Below are 21,749 nucleotides of genomic sequence, written 5' to 3' on the forward strand. Positions count from 1 at the left end.
TACAGCGGGGCTCTGTTCCAGCTCGCCTTGACCTCTCTGCCATCCCAAAGCCCAGGGCTCAGTGGGTGCCCTTCACAGAGGGAGGAGGGAAGGAGCCCTTGCCTTGGGTTTTACAGGAATTGCAGGAAAATTTAGACCATCCTTCAGCTTGAACAGCAGCACTACAGCTCAGCTGCTGCACAGTACCTTATGGTGTTTCAGCAGTAGAAATGCTTTTATTCATGAGGTCATATCCAGAGACACATTTTGGAGAGCCACCTTGGATGTCTACGCTAACTCTTCCCTTTTTGCTTACAGTTGCAGGAGAAACAATTCTCGTGGATGGAGACAACCAGGAGTACCAGCTGAGCAACCTGCTGCCCAGTACCACCTACACAGTCTCTTTGTACGCCACCAATGGGCCTCTCACCAGCCAGACCATCAGCACCAACTTCACTACTCGTATGTACAGTCACCTCCCTCACTCCTCACCCCCAGCCATGCACCCACCCCAGGAAAAGCAGCCAGCAAGGCTGAGCCAAAGCTCCTGTTACATAGCGTGGGCGTTGAGGTAGCCACATGCCAAAAGGACACAAAAACCAATCCCAAATACCAGCGTAAGGGAAGAGTTAGGGTAGACATCCAAGGTGGTTCTCCAAACACAAGATCAGAATTTTAATCAACAAGCATCAACCATTATTTTCACTCTTTCAACATCTGTCCATCCATCCATCCCCCTCATCCCTTTCTTTCAGTGATTTCTACTGGATGTGGTTTCCTGAGCAGATGCTTGACCAGGTGTTTTTTTTGCCCAAGGCCATAGTCCAGAAGAACACGACAACCCGTTTTGCTCACAAGCAGCTTGACAGGTCCCATAGCACATGAATTTCCCAGCTGTTACCCTTAAGGTGGCATGCAGGTAGAGGAGGACTTCCAGAGGGTTTGCAGAGCTCTGTTCAAGACTGGGGATGGGTGATGAGGTCTTGAAACTCAGGGTGAGGATGGACTTTGCGCTGTAGCTCAGTGTTGCAAGGTTGAATCCCAGTGTACCGGGCTGGGAAGCAGGGCTGAGGTGGTTGTACGTGAGAAAATGCACTTCCCTGGGTCCCTGTCCACTCCTGCAGTTTTGGATCCTCCAACAAATCTGACAGCCAGTGAAGTGACACGACGGAGCGCCCTGCTCTCCTGGGTTCCTCCTGTGGGAGAGATCGAGAACTACGTCATGACATACAGATCCACCGATGGCAGCCGGAAGGTGAGCGAGTCCTCACAAAAAAGAGGCTCATCAAGTCAGGGAATAACAAGACCATGGTAAAACAAGCAGGAGAAGCCAAACAAAGCAAAAGAATGATGCTCACCAGCTCAGGGAGACCAGAAGGGCAGACATTACTTCCTGCTAAGCAGGATGATAGGAAAAAGTAAGAAGAGATTGTCTAAGGCAAAATGTTTATGCACACCTGCTGGTGTGGGCATAGAGGGGTTACCTGGGAAGTTTGGAGGAAAAGGGGAAATTCACAGCTTGTGAAACACAAGCAAGCTGAGGCAGGAGAATATTATTCTGCAGACAGAGATGCTAAAAAGGCCATTTGCCCTTCCTGCAAAAAGGAAGATAGGCACAGACAGCTAATTAATGCTGCAATACAATACAATTTGATTATGTAATGAGTATGTCCACATCTGCCTGTCTGGAGGAGCTGCAACAAACACTATCAGAAATATGTCATGGCACATAGTTCAGTTTCCTTTGCTGGTGTGACTGGCTCGCAGCAGCCAGAGGATAATAGCTTTGTGAAGGGGTTCAATAACGCTGTTTGGCACTGGCCAACACCCAGAAAAATTAGCATGACAGGAATCGACGGAGTCGAACTGGCTGAGAACCAGGTCTGGCCAGCTCCATTCCTTGCACTGCTTGGGCAATCAGTCATGTCTTGTACCGAGGGCACACAGATCCCAAGAGAGCCAGGAAACAGAGCACACTGACTGCAAACCTTTAAATCTGTCTCCAAACCAGCCTTCTCCCACCCAAACCGTTCCAAAATGTTGGCTATATTGACTGATCTCACGTTCACTCAGTCCAGGGGTCTAAGCAGTCATGCAGTGCTCCTCGGCCAGGCTCCAAGGGCTGCAGTAGCTTGTGGCTTCCCTTCCCTCCTCACTTGCTCTTTAGGCTCCCCATCGCTTTTCTCATCTGTTGCTCTTGGTGTCTGCCTCCTTCTGGGACCCATGTACAGGAGCTGATTGTGGATGCTGAGGACACGTGGATCCGTCTGGAGGGGCTTTCTGAGACCACGGAGTACACCGTGCGCCTGCAAGCTGCCCAGAACGCCGTGCGGAGCGGCTTCATCTCCACCACCTTCACCACAGGTGAGGACTCGTGCTGCATCCCCTCAGACAGGCGGAGGTGAGCCCACATGTCATGATGGTAGGAATGGACTGCTCTTAGGGACTCTCCCTCCTCAGGCAGCATTCCATCAGGATCCACAGAGAGGTACTTTTACGATGCTGTGACCCACAGTGCTGCTTTGTTACAAACAGTTAATGGCTGAAGGATCTATAATTCAAACACAAGACCCAGCCCAGGGGTTTGAGCTTCAGACCAGGAAACATCTACCAGGCCCTTTGCCTTGCCCATGTCTGTCCTCAAGCGCATAAACAGAGGAAAAAATACCCACTAAAATCAACAACATGTATCAACAGGTATGCTCCTGGGAGAGGAGCCAGCCAGTGGCTCCATGCTGTAGACATGATCCGATTGCTCACAAATATCAAAGAATCATAGAACACGCTGGGTTGGAAAGAATCCTTAAAGGCTGTCTAGTCCAGTCCCCCTGCAGCGAGCAGGGTCATCTTCAACTTGATCAGGTTGCCTGTTGAATTTGACCTTGAAAGTTTCCAGGGATGGGGTATCCCTGGAAATACCAAGCAGGTGCATCTCCACCACCACCAGTGGAGTCTCAGACAGCAGGGCCAGCACTTTATCTAATCCACTGACTTTATCTAATTGCATTATTCCTCCCCACTCTAATTCTAGAGCATTCCCAATCCACTAAGGCACTGAAGAGATGGGAATGGTTTCCTTTCAAAGTCAAAAGGTGGGCATCCACAGTCACCACAACCCTCACAGAATACTTACGCTTCCAAGGATGAAGCTTGCATGAGAATGTCACCATTGCTGCCATTCTCTGCAACCATTCATAACAGAAATTATGCAAAGCAAATTGTCCCTCATCCTCTTTGAAAAGCATGGCTAGCCCAGGGCACTTACAGACAGAATGCATCTTGTTCAGGGCTGAATCCAATCATGTTTTTCCTGGGCGTCAACAGCACTGAGAGGTCTCAAGATGATGTCCACCAAAATTCCTCCCATCTGCGCTGCAAGTTCAGTTAGGAGAGTTTTCCTGGAATCTGCTGTGGATACACTTCCCCATCTCAGTTGCATGCAAAGTTCCCTTCACCTGCTTTTAAGAGATAACAGAAACTATTTACATCCACAAAAGGAGAAATGACTTCTCTAATGCATCTACAGAACAGGCTTTCCTGTTATTCTTGCCTCTTACACATGCAGATAAAGCCAGTACAATTCAGGCAGGTGATGAAAAAATACATGTGATCCTTGAGGCTGCTTGGGAGTCAGGGATGAAGCTGCATGGGGGTGACTTCTCAGGTGGGATAAAGCAGCAGAAACCCACTTACGTCAGGCAAGGAGAGCACCTTTTCCATCAAAGAGAAATGTCCTCAGACCTCAGCAACCTTAGCCACCATTGCCAGCTGATGCAGCACCCAACGCGTTTAACTTGCTTTTAAGATGAAGATAGGCATTAGCAACAAGTCTGTTTCTCCCCACTTACCCCAGTACCGATGAGACAGAACCAACCAGGAACTGTCACCAAGGCAACGCAATCCACGGACAGCATCTCTCATCAAAGCATCCGGACCTGGAATTCAGCTTACTCTGGCAATGCATCAAGGCATTTTGTTTGCAGAGAACAAGGACTTGTCTTTAAGGAGACCAGAAAAAAAGAAGGAAAGAAAACCACCCAGGCTTAATTTAAATTGTTTTGTTTCCTTCTGCTTGCAGTACACATCCCGGGGTTCTTCTATTCCCTCTGACATATTAATGGTTCAGCCTCTTTTGTTTCATGTTTGTATAAGGTTCTTGGGGAATTGTATACAGATGACACAAAAGGAAGAAACAGACACAGTATTTATAATTTATAGTGGTTTGAAATGTCTTTCAAGGTCTCCTTGGCTCTTAAAGATAGGAATATAAATTAAGAAACAAGCAATCTCCACAGAGCTCAGGGGAGCTCGAAGTGGTTGTCATTGAAGAAGTTTTCATTGTTGGATACTATAAAATACAAACAGTGTCTCGCCAGACTGTGCTACAGACCATGAAGATGGGGGAAAAAAAGAGGGGATGTTCAACATTTGGACACAGTAATGACCTCCAAGTCTTCAGGTCACAAGGTGGGGGGGAATGTACCCATGTGGGAAGCAAAAGACAAGGGTTGTGCCTTGGTTCTATGGGGCACTACACAACTGTGATGGACACACACAGCTTAGAAGATCTGAAGGTCCCTCACACCTTCTCAGTTTGTTACAGAGACATCCTTGAAAACCACATCCACATTACCAGCTCTGCACTCATTTATTCTTTCATCCATATGTACCAACACCAAAGAAAAAGGTGTATTGCCCTCTTTTTTCTTACATAAGACAACACTGTTCCCAGAGTTGACACTGCAATACTGCCAGAAAAATTGTCATAATTAAGACTCTCCTAAACTCTGATCACAAAATAAGATGTTTCCTCATTAGAGAACACCTGTAGCACAGTCACACAGCCCATGCTGCCTATCTCTAGCATCTCACACAGCCTCATTCCTGCTCAGTTTGCAAGTGACAATTAGTTCAGCGTGAGTCCACCATCATTTCCAAGGGCATGGAGAATCAGGAGAATCCCCCTGGAATGAGTAAAGTTATAAAACTTGATTGGAGCTGGCAATCCTGAGAGGAGAGCAGGTTTTGGTATTTTCACAGCTGTCTAAATATGCTGGTGACAGCTTAAACCCCAGGGTTTCAGACACAGTGCAGAAAGATGGTCCAAGAAGTGACATGCCTCATCATTCATCGTGATTGTTACCATGCACCTTTCCAATATAGGACATATGGAAGAATAATTAATATACGCACACATTTTTTTCCAGTAACTCCTCTGAAGTTGACGGCAGGTGTAAAGTCTCACCGCCCCGTGGAATTACTTGGAACACAGAAACTTGTGGGGACTGAGGCATGGGGAAAAGGTGTCTCTTTGCTTGAATTTTGCCTTTTTATTTTGATTTTGCAGGAGGACGTGTCTTTGCTAACCCTCAGGACTGCGCCCAGCACCTGATGAACGGAGACACGCTGAGCGGTGTCTACACCATCTCCATCAACGGGGACCTCAGCCAGCGGGTGCCGGTGTACTGCGACATGACCACCGACGGAGGCGGCTGGATCGTGAGTATCCACCTGGTTGTCCTGCATTTGTCCCCATCACAAAGTGACTGAGCCCCTACCAGCAAAGCACCACAGTGCACGGCAGTGACAGCAGGCTCAGTATCACACGCTTCATTTCCCACGCCACAGGGAATGGCCCACGCTCCGGTAATAATAGTTACACTTGGAGAAGTGCCCTTTGATTTATTTGACGTGTTTGCAGTGCTTCTGGAGAGCAAAATCTGTGAGTGAAGCTGATTTATTGTTCTAGAAATGAAATTAATGGCTGGTAGCTTTCACGGGGAATGATTCACGCTGCCCGCAGAAGGAGGGTGTCAGGCATCACCCCAATTGAGTCTGCACAGGAGAACTTCAGAAACAAATGCCTGTTTGGCTTCTGAATTGCACAAACACTGCTTGTCTTGATGTAGATGGACTGACAGTGTAAGTAAATAATGCCATGGTGCTTTGATCTTATTCATGTCAAACTCTTACTTAGACACATTACACAAAATCCTGCCTGCTAGATGTATAGTCAAAACCAAAAAAATGGGCTTCCTCAAATGCTGATTTCTAGCCAGTAAATTTCCCTCTCACTCTGCTTCAGAGCACCCCCTTGGATATCACAGAAATAGCCAGCTCAAAGCAGAATTACGTGCTAGAAAACCAGAGGCACCATGCATTAGCTGAAGCAGAAACCTCGAAGGCCAATTCCTTTCTATTCTATCATTTATTTGCTTTGGACGTTATCTATTATCTCTTTGGTTTCTATATCTGCACGTGAATTAATTGCATGGCTGCAATTAATGCTAACTGGATGGGCATTGCAATTTTCTCCCCGACAGGTACAATGGAAAGAAAAAAATTATTTTCTTTACCTTGTGTGTCCAAAGCCCAGCAAAGCCATTTCTCATCTCCAGCATTATGATTTTCCCCCTGGTCTTCCTCCACATCAGGTCTTCCAGCGGCGGCAGAACGGGCTGACCGACTTCTTCCGGAAATGGGCAGATTACCGGGTTGGCTTTGGAAACTTGGAGGACGAGTTTTGGCTGGGTATGACCTTCCCTGGTTGCCTTTCATTGGTGTGTCAAACCTGAGCTCCAGGTGCACTGTGCTGCTCACCTGTGCCAGCCGTTAGCTCCTTGCCCTTCACCACATTCCCCTACATCCTCCCTCGGACAGTTTTCCTTCTGTTCATTCCCTGCCCTTCACATTGGGAAGTCATGCAGAGGCACAGCACATAAGACCACATTGTGAAGGTCAGCAGCTCCCTAGTTTGCTCTTTCTAGGAGAGGAGGTGGGTATGCTGTCAGTTTTCATGGGCCAAAACCCACCTTTGTCCTTTGGATGACTACAGGTTGCACTGGTGGCCAGAAAGTCAGCTGTCCAATGAAAGCAGGAAAGGAGTCAGTGGGAGACACAGCACGGGTCTGAAATTGAGTGTGCTGCTCCAAAACCTGAACATGAGCCAAGGGGACCTGCAGCATAAACACACCCTGGCTTGTACAGGAGCTTAACACAACATAAGTAGCACCAGGGCTGAACAGCTGAATCTTCCAAGCTTCAGCAGCATGAAGAAATCTGAACCTGGGCCTTGAACCCATCGCTCACAGCCACAGGGAGGTGAAGACTGAGTGAGGACAGAGAGCTCAGGCCCCAGCACTGCCAGCAGATACACACTCACCACAAGTGCTGCTGCTCTTTGGTTCCTCTCCTTGCTCTCATTTCCCACTGCTGTTTTATTTGCCTAGAGCTTTCCTTGTTTGTTCACGGAGCGGATGCGGGCACCAGGTCTCACTGGGTGTTTCATTGTCTCAACAGGCTTGGACAACATCCACAAGATCACGTCCCAAGGGCGCTACGAGCTGCGAATAGACATGAGGGACGGCCAGGAAGCGGCGTACGCCTACTACGACAAGTTCTCCATCGGCGACTCCCGGAGCCTGTACAAACTGCGAATTGGGGACTACAATGGCACTTCAGGTACAGCCTCCTTGCTGGCAAGGACCTTGGGAAATCCTGGGACTGGTTGGTCCAAGACTGTAAAGGAAATCCCAACATGATATCTCACTTGTCTAGAGTGGCAAGGCAAAAACCCATAGTCCTTTCTGCCTTCCTGCAGTCCATCATGTAAACCAGGCTGATAAATCCCACTAAGGACACGGAATTTTCCATTGGGGATTAGGTATTTAATATCAGAGACACTGCTGTCCAAATAACCAGGTCAATCATCAGAGGTGTCATCTCACTTGGCAATAGCCACAGCTGGCTATTGATGTCGTGCTGGAGGCTGTATTTATTGCCTTTCCACAGCTATGGAAAAATCTGAAATCCTCTGAGTCAATTCCTCATGTAAAGACCAAACACTGCCCAGTTTTGCAAGGACACTGTCACACCTGCTTGCTTAGTTGATTCAAGACAGTTAGAGTTGCCCACCAGAAGAGAGTGGGTGCTAGAGGGAGGGCACAGGGGATCTCTTCCTCAAGAAGGGAGAAGGGGTAGAACTGTAGCCCCTTTATCTGGGATAGACATGCCCAGCGCAAGCCTCCATGATGAAACTTCCACCATGTACTAGGTGGAACCTCACAGCATACCTGAGATGCAGGAATTTCCCTATTCAGTTAGTTGCCACTGGAAGAGAAGGGACAGGAATCTTGATGGTGTGCAGCAAAGCACTTGCTCTAACCTCACATCCCAGGGCACAAGGCATCCAACCTACTGCCAAGAATGGCAGTAAATAGTGTCACACTGACATGATTCCATCCCCTTTGCCATGCAAACTCTGCTTCTAGCCACCCAGACAAGGAGCTTCTGCTCCACCTTGAGCTAAGGGAGCCAGGGCTCAACAAATGGTTCATTGCCAAAAGGTTTTCTAGTAAGTCTCTCCATAGCTGGATTGCACACAGCCAGCATGGGTCCACTTCATATGTCCTTAGGGATCACCAAGGAGCATATTAAGAATGTCTCCTTAAGTACATCACTCAATTGACCATATTTTTCTCTAGCTTTTCTTTCACGAGTTATCTAGTGAGGAGGTGAGATGAGGTTAGAGGTTTTGGTGGGATAAGACATCACACACCTTCCAAAAGCTTCTTCCCCTTATCAAAAGAGAGAAAAGGTGGCCAAGCATCTTGGTTCAAAAGATGAATGTTTGGTCTCCTTTGAGAGAAAAAGCTCCCTTTGGCTAACAGGAAAGAAGGAGGCTGAAGGCGTCCTGAAGTTACATAGCAGAGCTAAGCCTCAGAAAACCACGGCTGCCAAAAGCCGGGGTTGAATTGAAGTCTGAAACACTGAAATTCAAACCCAAACACATATCCAAGCACTTTATCTGACAAAGCCAAGAAGCCTCTATGATTTGCTATGGTCTGCACTGATCCTAAACAGACAGCAGAGGACCGCAGATGAACCAACTGAGAACAATTCCAGTTAGTTATTGCCAGACTGTCAGCTGCTTGAGCCATTGCTTGGCAGGCTACCGCATAACCAGAATATCCTAATTTCCTTGTGAAAAGGCCAGATAACTCGGACTCCATCACCTTTAATGGCACCTCTTCCCACAGGAGACTCCCTCACCTATCACCAGGGACGCCCCTTCTCCACCAAGGACAGGGACAACGATGTCGCCGTCACCAACTGTGCCATGTCCTACAAAGGGGCCTGGTGGTATAAGAACTGCCACCGCACCAACCTCAACGGCAAGTACGGAGAGTCCCGGCACAGTCAGGTAAGGGCAGAGCTGGCCTGAAAGCCTCTGCAATTTCTTCTAGGGGAACATGTCAGCAAGCCTAGGTTAGGGCTGGGGATGTGTGGTTGGTGCACCAGGGTCAGAACTGGTGGCACGACCCCACACCAGCTGGAGCAAAGGGAGCCACCTTCACGCCATCTAGGCTAAAGCTTTGTGCCCCACACACGCTGCCATCTGCTGTAGTGTGTTAGATTACAAAAAATACCTACCTGAAATCTGATCAGCCTTTGAGCAGTGGGAGAAAACCAATCAAGCCATAGCAGCAGGGGAGTTTCTTGCTCCTGCTTTAGCAAATTTTTCCTTCTGGCTTCTCTACAGCAATCAACCTTGTTCTTCCTTTTTCTCCCACTCTAGTTTCTTGTTAGGGTCTTTCTTTACCCTCTGCCTTTCTCTCCCTCCTGCCAGGGGATTAACTGGTACCATTGGAAAGGCCACGAGTTCTCCATCCCCTTTGTGGAAATGAAGATGCGCCCTTACAACCACCGTAACATCTCTGGGAGGAAGCGACGGTCCCTACAGCTCTGAGCCAGCTGAACCCCTCCTGCCTCCCACCACCTGACCTTTTCTGTAATTCGTTTGTATTTTATAATATGAAAAGGGAAAAAAAAATTACTACTCGTCTGAGATAGCAACCTGCCCCTCACAAGTGCTGGAGGGAACCGTGGCACAGGGAAAGGCCATGGGAAAGGAAAGACCTCATTGCTTTGCATCTGTCCCAGAGAAATACCAAATTTCCAGCCTCCCTATCCCAATACTCTGGCCCTTAACATGAGAAGAAAGAGAAAGAGACAGATTTTTTGATATTTTTTTAAAAGATGTAGAAATCCCCAGCAAACCCTGTTAGAAATGTTTGTCACAGGGCTTGTGGCAGAAACTTTCCGCACAGGTACCTTGGTGTGGCCATTTCCACCCCAGTCATGGCCAGGGATGCCCATCCTCTCCCTGCCTCCCAGTCCCCTCCTGGCTGGGAGGTCCCAAGCTTCATGCCAACCTGTAGACTTCCAGCAGGCAGAGGCCCATCTCTCCCCTGTGTGCAGGCTCTGGACACATGGAGACTAAGGGAGGATGACCAAAGGCTCATCCCATCCCCAGTTTTCACAGGAGGGCTTGGCAAATATCTGCATATGTAGGCAAACTCCAGAGAGTCCATAGCTCATGTGTTGGTCCCACCACAAGGTCATCCTCGTGTGCATGGGGTGTGTGGGAATAAGAACTACTCCACCAGCCCCAACCTGCATTATCCACTCCTCCAAGCTGAACTCAGCCCACTTCAGGTCCATGACATCTGCCTGGGTTATGCTGAACTTGATGGAGAAGAAAGGACTTAAATTAGAAGACTTAGGAGAAAAATCCCTACTTGTGGTCCTGAAATCTAGGACCCATTTCCTCTGTTATTTCTACATTCCATCAGGCTCTTTCTCACCGAGGTCATTGGTCCCAAACAAAAGAGTCTCAGAGAAGGAGCAGCAATAAAAAGATATGACACAACTGCAGCCCAGCCTGAAGCCAACAGCTGTCACAGCTCAGGTGCTCCAGTCCACGGGCCTCCACGCACACAGGGAATTATGACAATGCAGCTAAGGGGAGACAAGTGCAAGCTGAGGAATGCCCATTTCCTTCCTTCTCCTACACCATCCCTCTTCAATGCCATCACAAGAGGGACACAAATCTCAGTGCCTTGGTATTGCCATCTCTCTAACAGGAAATCAACTCTTTCCCCTCCTGGAAGGGATTCCATTCAGATTTTGGAGCACTTCAAGGCCCTTGGAAGAATTAATGAGTTCGCTCTTCCCATCCTTAACTTCTCCTGTCTCAAGGAAGATGGACCCTTTGGATAGCTCTGTCTGCATCCTGTTGTCATCACCCCACCTCCACATAGCCCAAATGTCCACCATGCTCAAGTCACTGCTCTGCCAAGGGCTCTGATCAATGCTGGGCATTGTCACTGGCCTGGTCTCGAAGAAGGGACTCATCCCTGCATCCAAGGAGAATGCAGCTCATCGCTGGATTTGCAGCCAAAGGAACATTACAAATGCTAAACACTGCTATTTGGTTTTATCACACTGAAGCTGCTTTGTCTCAAAAACATCTTTCAGATGGCAACACAGAGGCAGCTTTGCAGTAGCTTATCATTCAGGCCAGTGTGTCTTGCATGGTCACACTCAATGTCCTGACGTTACTCACTACGGCTGCAGAGCTGAAGAAGAGCATTAAGTGGGAAACACAACCTCCTTTTCCGTGCCACATACTGGCCCATGAAATCACAGCTAACACCGAGGTCAAGATTAGATACAGGGCCCAGTCCTTCATGTGGTCAACTTACAAGCTGACCTGGAGAAAGGATGCTCAGCAACATCTTGTATGTAAATGAGGAGTCCCTTCTTACTTCCCCTTGGCATCAAATCAGGCAACAAGGCAACCAGTTGAGGAACAGGTGAGTCAGAGGCTGCAAATGACCAGATCTCTTGCAGGACATGGCCACTGTCATAGATGGCAGCATGTCACTCCTCCTGAGCACCCAACCCTGCTTTAAGACCCAAAAGCCAACAAAAAGCAGCAGATGGAACTGATTAAAGCCGAAGAAGGCTTTTAGTAGACCAGCAGAGTAAATTTTTTCCCCAAAGCATCAAGAATTTATAGGAAGAAATATCCTACAACAAAAGCTGTAAGGGAGCAGTGGTTATAACCAGCAGAGATTGGCAGTGGATGGTGCTGTTTGCTTACCTACCCAGGTGAAAGGAAGAGATGTCAGTGGAAACATACACTCATCATTCACACTCAAGCAAAAGGCAAGAAACCTCTCTTTTCAAAAGTTAAAATCGAAGACAAAATCGAAGCTTGCCAAGCTTTTCCAGGAGGTTCAAAAGAAGATCCTCAAAAAGGCTGATTATTCTCTAAACAGGTTTGCTGACATGTATCTCTCCCTCTCTCCTCATTTCTGTCATCCCTTTTACAAGTCCTGTAACCAGGGTGAGTCAGCCCAGTTGACCCAAAGTACGAAAGACTCTTGGAGACGGTATCCACTCTTTCAGTGCTATTCTATATCAGTGCTGGTCCCTGACCTCTCATGTGATCCCAGGGAGATGCCTTTCCGTGCCATTGGTGAAAGACAGTCGCTACAATCTTTTAAAGGAAAGCTTCTACACATCGTGGTTTTCTCCTGGTGATAACCCACCTCAAGCCCGAGCACATAACCAGCGATGATGACTCGGTCATTCGGGCCATCATCCCCTGTTCACATTGTCCATAAACAAGATACAATTTCCCAAAAAGTTATTTTTCTATATTGCCTTAATTTTTTTTTTTTTTTTTTTGGACAAAGCTCCTGCCAGCAGTTTCAAGCAAATTCGTGCTTAACGTTGATGCTACAGAATGGCCACACTGATTAAGTAGTACATGATTAAGTAGTTTCTTCTCACCCTCCATAACTGGATGGGCTAGTTCATTCTCCAGCTAGACCAGGTCTGGCCCTGAAATTCACAGAAACCAAGCCTAGATCTGGTGCAGTGCTCATCTTGAGAGACCTTGGCTCCAGCATGTGAATTGTCACTGGGCTCTGGTGGCTCCACTGCCGTCCTGGGTTTGTTCCAGAGCCCAAAAAGAAACATGAAGCTGTTACCCAAACCACAGCATCCACTGCAAGATGCCATTTCATGTAACAGGAAGCAGGAACAAGCACATCCAGTCCTTCACACAGCAGAACACCATGTGTGCCCATGACCCTCACAGCCTTTCAAAGCCACCTCTTATTTCTAACCCCAAAATCCTGGAGGGAAACACAAAGGAACTTTCATCTCTTGCCTAATTTTCATTTCCCTCTGTTTCCATTCTCCAAGACCACCTTCCCATTGCACACTGCACTGAAACATAACCAAAGAAAAAAAGAGTCCTGAAAGGAAAAGCTGCTTTTAGTAAAGTGATAGCATCTATAAATGAATAATTTCAAGAAGGAGAGAGGCTGGACTCTCCCCAGGGGTAGCTGGGTTTTGGTAGGAAGGTACCAGGAGAGGATCCACACAAAGGTTGGGGAAAAGTCTGCTTCTACTCCTTATCTTTGCATTACTTTACCATGGGCAACTCAGTACCAGCCTAAATGCACTCTTGCCTCCTTCCCAAAGCGATGCTTATCCCAGGTGAAGTGCCCGGGTTGGCTCATGCCACCTTCGCTCCCAGTGATGCAGCTGGTGAGGGCTCAGCCAGTGGTGTCCCCATCCCACAACAGGCTCAGAGCAACCTGACAAAACACAGCAGGAGCCAAAGTACCCTCCTGGTGCCTCACCTCCATGCCAGCATGTGACCTTCATCCCAGCCCAGAGCTGCCCTGCTGGTATGTCCCCACCACCACATCCTGGGGTGACCGCACACCCCCTGTCCTGTGCCCCCCAGAAATGCCCACAAGTTTTGACTTTACCAAACACTGCCAGCAAAGAACTCTCACCCAAAAAAACCCCCTTTAATTCATGCTTACACCCACTAAGAAAGGGCTCTGTCCCAGGGCCAAACAAGAAGCCCATCCCTGTTTCTGCCAGCCAAGCACCCTGGGATGGCCATAAAACCCAACAGAGCCCCCTGGGGACCACCAGCACCTCCAGGGTCACCTTTCCCTTCCCTAAAATCCTGATGGTGGTGGTAGCTCCTTGCCCCTTCCAGAGGGGAAATTTGGGATAAGTGGGAGGGAAAGGCCCTTCCCTTGGGAGATCCTGATGCCTAGACCCACCTCAATGCCCAGCCTGCAGTTCTTCAGCTGTCAGTGGTTTCTCAGAAGGATGGTGACACAAAGACCTAAACAAGCAGCCCCCTGTGTACAGGCATTACCCTGGAAATGTGCTTAATACGTTAAAAAAACCTAAAAAAGATAAATAAGAAGGGAGAACAGAGGCAATGAAATGCCTTGGACAGGTTCTGATGAACTCAAACACAAACCACTGCAACCAAATGAGGGGGAAGAGAAAAGTAAATAAATGCATAAATAAAATCTATAATATAAATAAATAATATATTAAACAACCCTCCCCACCTTGTAATGAAAATGTAGCTTGGAGAATGGGATCAACGCTTGTTAACCATTGTTAACTAGTATTTTTAGTCCTGACCGCTCTTAGGCTATGTATAGTTCCTTTTTTTAATGCATTTTCTATACATTAATAAAAGATACTGAAGGAGTGAGCCGTGTGCCTGTCTGGGAGTGGGGGTGGGACCAGGGTCCTCGTGCATCCAAGCCCAGCAGCATTCCAGCCCCAACCTCATGCCAAGAAGGGACGCACATGCCCTGTCCCTGATCTTTGGTTACCCCATGGGAGGAGCACGGGGGGCTTGTTAGCACAGATTCACATTCAAACCTTGAGGAACAGAGCAGCTGATAGACCTAGCACATGCAGTGTAACAAAAAAACAGTGGCAGGAAGTTTTGGGGCAGCCCAACTTTGGCTGGTGGTGCCAATCTCCATCCTTGAAAGTGTTCAGGACCGGGCTGGAAAAAGCCCTGAGCAACCTCATCCAACCCCAGGGCTGCCTTGGGCAGAAGGTGGGACGAGAGACTCCCAAGACCCCCAGGCCCAACTATGCTGTTAAAATAAATAGCAGTGAAGTGGCCATGAAGTCAGGTCAGCATGGTCAGTCCACTAACCACAGGAAGGCAGGGAGCTGCGCGTTGGCCTCAGCCCAGCACGAGACGTTTTGCTAATAAATTCAGCTGCTCCCATGAGCTAGAGAGGCTCTTGGCTCTGCAATCTGCAGCCAGAGAAAGCAAAGCTGTGGTAGGAATGCTTGGGAGCAAAGGGAAACAACCCCAAAATCTTCAGTCAAAACCATTTGCCTGATTTAAACAGCAATCTATTCCCAACATGATGGAAACCCCACCAAAGAACAGATTGGAAGGCTAGTTGCAGCAGAATACACTCTCAGTGGAAAACAACAACAACAAAAAAATCCTCAAACAGAACCCCAACACTGATCAGCAAAAGTCTCTAGGACAAGCATGAACTTCAGAAGATGTTGAAATTCTTCTCTTATTTCACATGAAGACTTTACTTAAACCTCTTTGTTTAGAGTTTTCTCGTTTGACACGTAGTCAGACAGGATGAGAAAGCCTGAAAGCAGCTCTTCTGCCAGACCACTTCAATATTTTCTAAATTTGATTTCAGAGAGACAAAACAGAGAAGTCTGTTTCGTGGCAACTTCTCTTTCTTGCTCAGATTTGGGAGGCAAAAAAAGGAAGTTGTGAGAGAGGGGATGTCCCACCTTGGCCATGACCCTTGGTACACCAAAAGCCAAGAGTGAAGCCTGACGGGCTCCACTGTCTGGATTAAATGAACTTTTTTGTGTCTGAAGGTAGTCAATGCCATGGAAGACCCTTCAGCCAAGGCCTGTGCATGGAGGAGCTGAGGGATGGAGATGTGTTTGGGATGGGGAGGAAGGTACCTGTGCTGGTACTTGTCATCCCAGTCTCAAGCAGTTGACCCAGTCCAGGGTGTTTTATTCATGGTCCCTAAGAGGAGGCCAACACCTTCCACTGTGCCCCCCCACTCAGCATGTCTGGGGCCAAGTGAGGCCCCCAGGGACCTCCATTTCCTGCAGAGAACCCCCCAAAAAAACTCACCTGGAGGAAACACAGTCTTCCTATTGCAATAACTAATAACAAGAGGCAGGCATGTATCACGCAGAGGTCGGCACCTAGAGAAGGCAGGTACATGGGGAGCTGCAGCATCCCTCTGGATCGTAACCCGCCTCCCAACATCAGAGTCAAGGCCCAGCTCCACGTGTCAGATGGGATGAGAAGGGAGTGAGGGCGGGCAAAAGCCCTTTTCTAAATGCTACAAGTTTTGATTTAAGCCAGGGAAGGGTTTTGCCTCATCACGCTACACCCTAGGGAGCTCCTGCCCCATCACATGTGCCCACCACTCTCATCGCTCTGGCCCCCTCTGCCCTTGCACAGCTCACAGCCACCACTATAATCTAGACACAGTCCTGCATGTGGTGGGATCTCCTATTTCCAGCCTCTCCAAGAAGCATACCTTCCCAGGCACAGCACACTCCTCTTCAGGCACTTCCAGCCACCACATCCCCCCCATCTGCACTTTATACAGTGATATTTCATCACAGCCCTCTTACCAAAGTCCCCTTTTTGCATGAGTGATGCTCAGGAACTTTGTTCCAACAGCAAACATCAGGAGGGTGCACAAAGGTCCTCAGCAAGGACCTTGGGCACCCATCCCAAACACAGAGCTCAAGCAACACATTCCCAACAACATATCCTGCAACCCCAGCCCAAAAAATCCATGAGGAAAATGCTGGCCCAGGAGCACAGAGCGTGGCAGGAGGAGGTGCAATGTCTCCAAGAGCAAGGCTGGAGCAGGTTGATGAAGGGGCAGCCTTGTGCCATAAATTCGCAGCTGCTTTATGCCTTATGAGATGTGATTTTGATAGCACCATCTTCAACATTCTCAGATTTTCATTTCCCCTCATAAGATGGCACGTGTCCATCATCCGTTTTAAAACTCTCATTCCCATTTTTATATTTTTAACTCCTGGGCCTGTGGACTCTAATGCTTAGTTATGTAGAATGTAAAACAATTTAGAGATTATCTCTTCTAAATTTCAAATCTAAATGCAGGGATTTAAAATTTTATTGATTTGTCCACTCTCTCTGGGATGAGGAGTGCTGTGAAAAGCAGCCTCCAAGGCTTATCCCCCTTCTGTGCACCATAGCCAGCAATTTTTCTGCTTGCTACTTGTTTCAATAAGCACAGAATCAATCCTAGAATGGGTTGGGAAGGACCTTGAAAGATCATCTAGTTCCAACCCTCCTGCCATGGGCAAGGACAGCTTCCACCATCTCAGGTTGCTCCAAGCCCTGTCCAACCTGGCCTTGGACACTTCCAGGTATGGGGCAGCCACAGCTTCTCTGGGCACCCTGTGCCAGGGCCTCACCATGCTCACAGGGGAGAATTTCTTCCAATATCCCATCTAACCTTGCCCTTGTCAGTGTGAACCCATCCCTCCCTTGTCCTTACAGCAGCACTTCTCTCCCTTCCCAATAGTTTTGGACTGCTCTCTGCTGTCAGTAGGAACATCAAAGTGTGCAGCAGTCCTGTAGCAGGCTTCTCCCAGCAGCATGGCTAATCCTCTTGCTCCCACCCAGGGTATCTCCCCGGCACTGCTCCTCCACAGGGACCGGGGCTGGCGTGGCTGTTGAGCAGCAGAGCAGAACACACCAGGATGTGGTGGGAACACAAACCACCTCTGTTCACCACAACAGGCCTTTGTCCCGGTGCTGTCCCCTGCACTCGTCGATGTCACAACAAAAGAGGGAGTTAAGGAAGCAACTCTGCAAATGGTTATGAGAAAAACCCTCCCTAAAAGCGAGAGAAGGAGTGGGATGAGGTAGGAAATCCTCCCTCTAAGAATTTCAGAAGGCGCTGGAAACAGGCACTCGGGAGAGGAGCAGCAGAGGGGATGGGGCTGGAGGAGCATCGGGGCAGCACTGTTCCCTCACTCCTGGGGACAGGGTCTGTCCCTGCTCCTGGTCCAATGTCCCCTTGCTGCACTCGAGTCAGGCCAAAAACCAGATGGTATCTGCCTGTTCACCCCTTGTATTGGTTCCCCAGTCACAACTTAAGGCTGCCTCTGCCCCTCAAAATATGGCAACCTGCTCTCCCTTGCAGAGGGGCAGAAAGAGGCAAAGCACCCCAAGGAGACAGGTCATGGTTGTTTTTCCCCTCTTTCACCCACCACAATTTGCATTTCTCTCTCGGTTCCCTCCTGAGGGGTGGGTGACCTCCCGACAAGCTGCCCTGCCCAAGCCCTGACACCCAGCTGCATTCTCCCCACGGACCCCTGGTAGCAAACAAGATGAGGAGCAGGAAGACTTTGAACTGTGAAGAACAAAGGTCAGATAGTCCCACCCTCCCCCAGGCAGGAGCTAAGCCCCAAGGGCAGCACAGAACATTCCAGCGCCTCCAATACCACCAGCCAAAATCCTCATGTGATCCTGAGCCAAGGGACATCAGCTCACCACAGATCTCTGGGAGCAGCTTCCCCCATGGGACTGGCTTATGGAGGGAAACAAATAATAAAAATAATCTAAATACTACTACTAATTTGACATCTGCATAGCATTAAAAAGCAGGATTGGCTCTCCCTGCCCACCTCAGCTGGGCTCTGGGGGAAGGCAGCACTGAGGGATAGCTGCTGATTGCTCCTCGGAATCGTGGGGCTGAGCCAGAGGAAGCACTGTGACAGAGGGGATGGTCGGCACAACCGGTTTTTCACCTAAAAATCCACCTTGGCAGATCAGATCCGACACCCATCCGGCACGGGAAACCCCTGCGGGTGGCTGCAGGAGGCACAAGCCACCGCTTCCTACAACTGGGGGCATATGCTGGTCCTTGGGAGGCACCAGACCGTGCCCAAGTGTCACTTGCTCCTCTGCCTCTGGTTCACACCTTCCACAAATCCAGCCCTTGCATGCTGCCACTGACCCCATTTCCATGCTGGGGGAAGGAGCACCCCCATTCACCAACAGGTTTTCCCTCCCTGGCTTTCACATATCCCTGATCCCTGAGTGCTCCTAGAAGGGAAGGCACCACGTCATGCTGCCGGGACGCGCCCAGCCCCGGCTCTTTCCCCACCTCCCGGTGTGTCTCCCTCTCCCCCTTGCCTGCCACCAGGGCTGCCTGTAGGATTTCCTCAGGAAGGAGTTCCTGAAGGCTCACACACACAAAACAATCAGCTCTGAACAACCCAAACACTGAAATGTGCCCTGAGCAGACACATACCACCCTCCTCCTCCTCACCTGCCCAGAGGTCCCTCATACCGCAGCTTTCTCAACACACGCAGTCTCACATCAAGCAGTATTTGAGGAGGCATCCAAGGACCCCACCTCACGCCCTACCCCAGCATTCTTCTCGTCTAAGCACCAGGGAGGGATGATCCTGCAAATCCTGACCCCCCTTGGCAAGCCCAGCTGCAAAGCCTCCCAAGTGATGGGTGGGCAAGAGGCACCCCCAAAAACCCACCAGCTTTGGGGCATCTTCCCTAAGAGCAGCATTTGCCCCCATCACTGTCTACATGGGACTTAGCCCCAAGACTTAAGGGCAGTGCCAAAACAGCCCGAGGTGGGACCCAGGTGGGACTGGGACACCTGAGCCCAACCTACCCTCAGAGCTCCCCCCTTCCCGGAGGGGACAGAGCCCAGCTGGTACCAAATGAGGGAGAGGAGGGGATGAAGCAGCTTCCCCCAAAACACCAGCTTTGTGTTTGTCCTCCACTCGTGCATCAAGAGTCACTGTCACTATCACTATCCCATCCCATCCCATCCCTGCTCCTCATTTTCCTCCAAAGCCAGAAAACCCATTGCTGCTGCTAAATACCAAGAGCTGCTATTTTTATCCAGTCCACGACCAGGGCATGCATTATTTTTGGTGTTTAAACTGCAGGCTTTTTTTTTGTGGGAGGGGGAGAGGGAGGGGAAAAGGCACAAGCATGGGGGAAAAATGAGAGGAATGTTTCTCTGGGAGCCGAGTTTTCCATTGCTTACTTTAAGCCAGACTAGCGTCTGCAAATAGAAATCACCACCAGAGAGCAGAGGAAGCAGCTGGGGAAGAAAGGTGTGATCATGTCTGCAATCACTCTACCACTCCTCCCATCCCACCGTGCCCAGAAAACCCCAAATAAACCGACCCTGGGTATCAGCTGGGTGTTATCAAGGAGTGAAGCTCACAGCTGTGCAACAGGGCAAACTGGTAGCAAAATTGGCTGAATCCAATGAAACAAGGGAGAAGCAGGAGGGTCTTTCTATCTTCAGTGTAAAATGAGTAGTGTTTTCAAAATCAAATTAAGGGTTGAGGGGGACTTAGGAGGAAATGGAAGTTATCGGGGCACTTTTCGGCATGGGAAAGGCTTCGCATGGAAATAAGGATTTTGGGAAGGGTGGATGGAAAACAGGAGCTCGAGGTGGGATTTGATTTCCAGCTGGTCCTGGGCCTGGGCTCAGACTGACATCCCATGAGGTGACAGGAGCTTGGCTGGCATTGGCTCACTCAGTTCCTGTGCTTGAGGGGCACCAGCAAGCAGGGAGACAATCTGGAGCTGCAGTGATTCATCAGCGGCTGAGTCACGGCTTCCTCTCGCCCATTAAAGCTTCCCAGAAACAAAGCACGATTCCTTAGATCCCAGATATGCTGCATGCCAGACAGAACTAGGAGGTGGCAGGTTCAAAATTCCTGCAAATGTACCTTTTTTTCATGGAGCCTTGGCACACCTTGCTGCAGGAGACAGCCACAGGGTCAAGCATCGCGAGCTGTTTGGATTCATTCAAAGCATCTCCTATGACCACGATGGAACCATGGAACAGTCTGAGTTGGAAGGGACCTTTACAGGTCAGCTGTGAGGAAGAGGATGCTGGGGAGAGAGAATAGTGGACTGACTGATTATATCTGTGCATTCTTGCATTAATTCTAAGCTTCTTGAAGTCTATCTGATGCTTCCCAGCTCAGTTTAATGGCATCACCACCCTCGATGGCATCAAGACTCTCCTTCACAGGTAGCAGCATTCCAAGACATCAGCTTTATCAGTGCCCACCACCTCTGCCACATCATCACAGTGCTCCTGCCTGAAGCCAAGAGGCTGCCAAGGCACCATGTTCAAGGGGGCCCCTGAAAATCTGGGGAAGGTCCAAGGCCAGCAGCTCCTCCTTTGTCAAGGCCTCTGCCAAATTAAATCAGCAACACAAAAGTGTGGAGCCCCAGTGAGGCTGTTTGCCCAGGGAATGAAGCAAACCTCCCAGGTGCCAGGGACAGGCTGGGCTTTCACTTTCCCAAGCCCAGAGACAGGCACCCTGACGCCTAACGCTTCCAGACATGCTCACCCTTGGAGAGCTCTGATAATAAATATTTTTAGGCAATCCTATTAGAGGGAGTTCAAAGGTGGCACTGTGGTGTCTGGTGCTGTACAGTGGTCAGGGAGACTGTCAGCACCCAGGTGGCTTCTGTGTACCCGGGGAAGGACATTTTCCTAGGGGGATTTGTCCTGACAAAACAGGGAATGGCTGCAGCTCAGTGAGGGGGGAGAGCTGGAATGGGGTAAGCTGGGAAGCAGGGGGCTGGGATAGGGTCAGGGGACAAGGGAGAAATAGGATGGGGTGAGCTGGGTCATGGAGAGATGGGATGGAATGAGTCAGGATAGGGTGAACTGGGATATGAGAATCTGGGATGCAGTGAGCCACAAGATGCAAAGCCCAGGGATCCTCATCCTGCAGCATAAAACCAAGAGAAAAGTTCCTGGCGTTAAGCAGCAAATCTTTAGGGAAAAATTGGTGTTTCCCACAGGAGAGTAACACCTTCCCCAAGGCTACGAGGAGGCACTTAGCACAAGCTGTAGCCTACAGTGTGTGTTTCTGAGGGGGTCTCACCCCTCCGACCGCAGCACTAGGGTGAAAGCAGCAGGAGGGCAGCAGAAGCTGGCAGCCAACTTGCCTACATCCCTCCACCCTCCTCTCTATCCCTCTTTCCTCCTATTCCCAGCACTGCATTGCTCCTGGTGCTGCCA

The 21,749-nt window shown here is 49.3% G+C and overlaps 1 protein-coding gene and 1 long non-coding RNA gene across 5 annotated transcripts in view; one reads left to right on the forward strand and one right to left on the reverse strand.

The window, feature by feature from the left end:
• Positions 1–14,368, forward strand: part of TNR (tenascin R) — a 33,131-nt gene extending 18,763 nt beyond the window's left edge. Inside the window, exons 14-21 of the mRNA XM_032118116.1 lie at positions 298–441; positions 1,104–1,234; positions 2,211–2,343; positions 5,327–5,478; positions 6,414–6,510; positions 7,279–7,440; positions 9,018–9,181; positions 9,608–14,368. Coding sequence (XP_031974007.1) covers positions 298–441; positions 1,104–1,234; positions 2,211–2,343; positions 5,327–5,478; positions 6,414–6,510; positions 7,279–7,440; positions 9,018–9,181; positions 9,608–9,727 — 1,103 coding nt within the window. The 3' untranslated portion in view covers positions 9,728–14,368. The remainder of the gene's footprint in view (positions 1–297; positions 442–1,103; positions 1,235–2,210; positions 2,344–5,326; positions 5,479–6,413; positions 6,511–7,278; positions 7,441–9,017; positions 9,182–9,607) is intronic.
• LOC116448097 lies at positions 184–16,295 on the reverse strand. 4 transcript variants are annotated; one of them, XR_004241802.1, is made up of 5 exons: positions 16,215–16,295; positions 15,800–15,873; positions 3,828–3,977; positions 3,245–3,434; positions 184–1,175 (listed from the first exon to the last, which is right to left on the reverse strand). It is a non-coding gene; the product is annotated as an uncharacterized LOC116448097 (long non-coding RNA). The 4 variants fall into 4 exon arrangements; XR_004241801.1 differs by having other exon boundaries at positions 3,245–3,437; XR_004241803.1 differs by lacking the exon at positions 3,828–3,977 and having other exon boundaries at positions 3,245–3,437.
• Between the last annotated feature and the right edge of the window lie 5,454 nt (positions 16,296–21,749).

This window comes from Corvus moneduloides, chromosome 9 (assembly GCF_009650955.1).
Source record: "Corvus moneduloides isolate bCorMon1 chromosome 9, bCorMon1.pri, whole genome shotgun sequence".
Classification (NCBI taxonomy): Eukaryota; Metazoa; Chordata; class Aves; order Passeriformes; family Corvidae; genus Corvus; species Corvus moneduloides.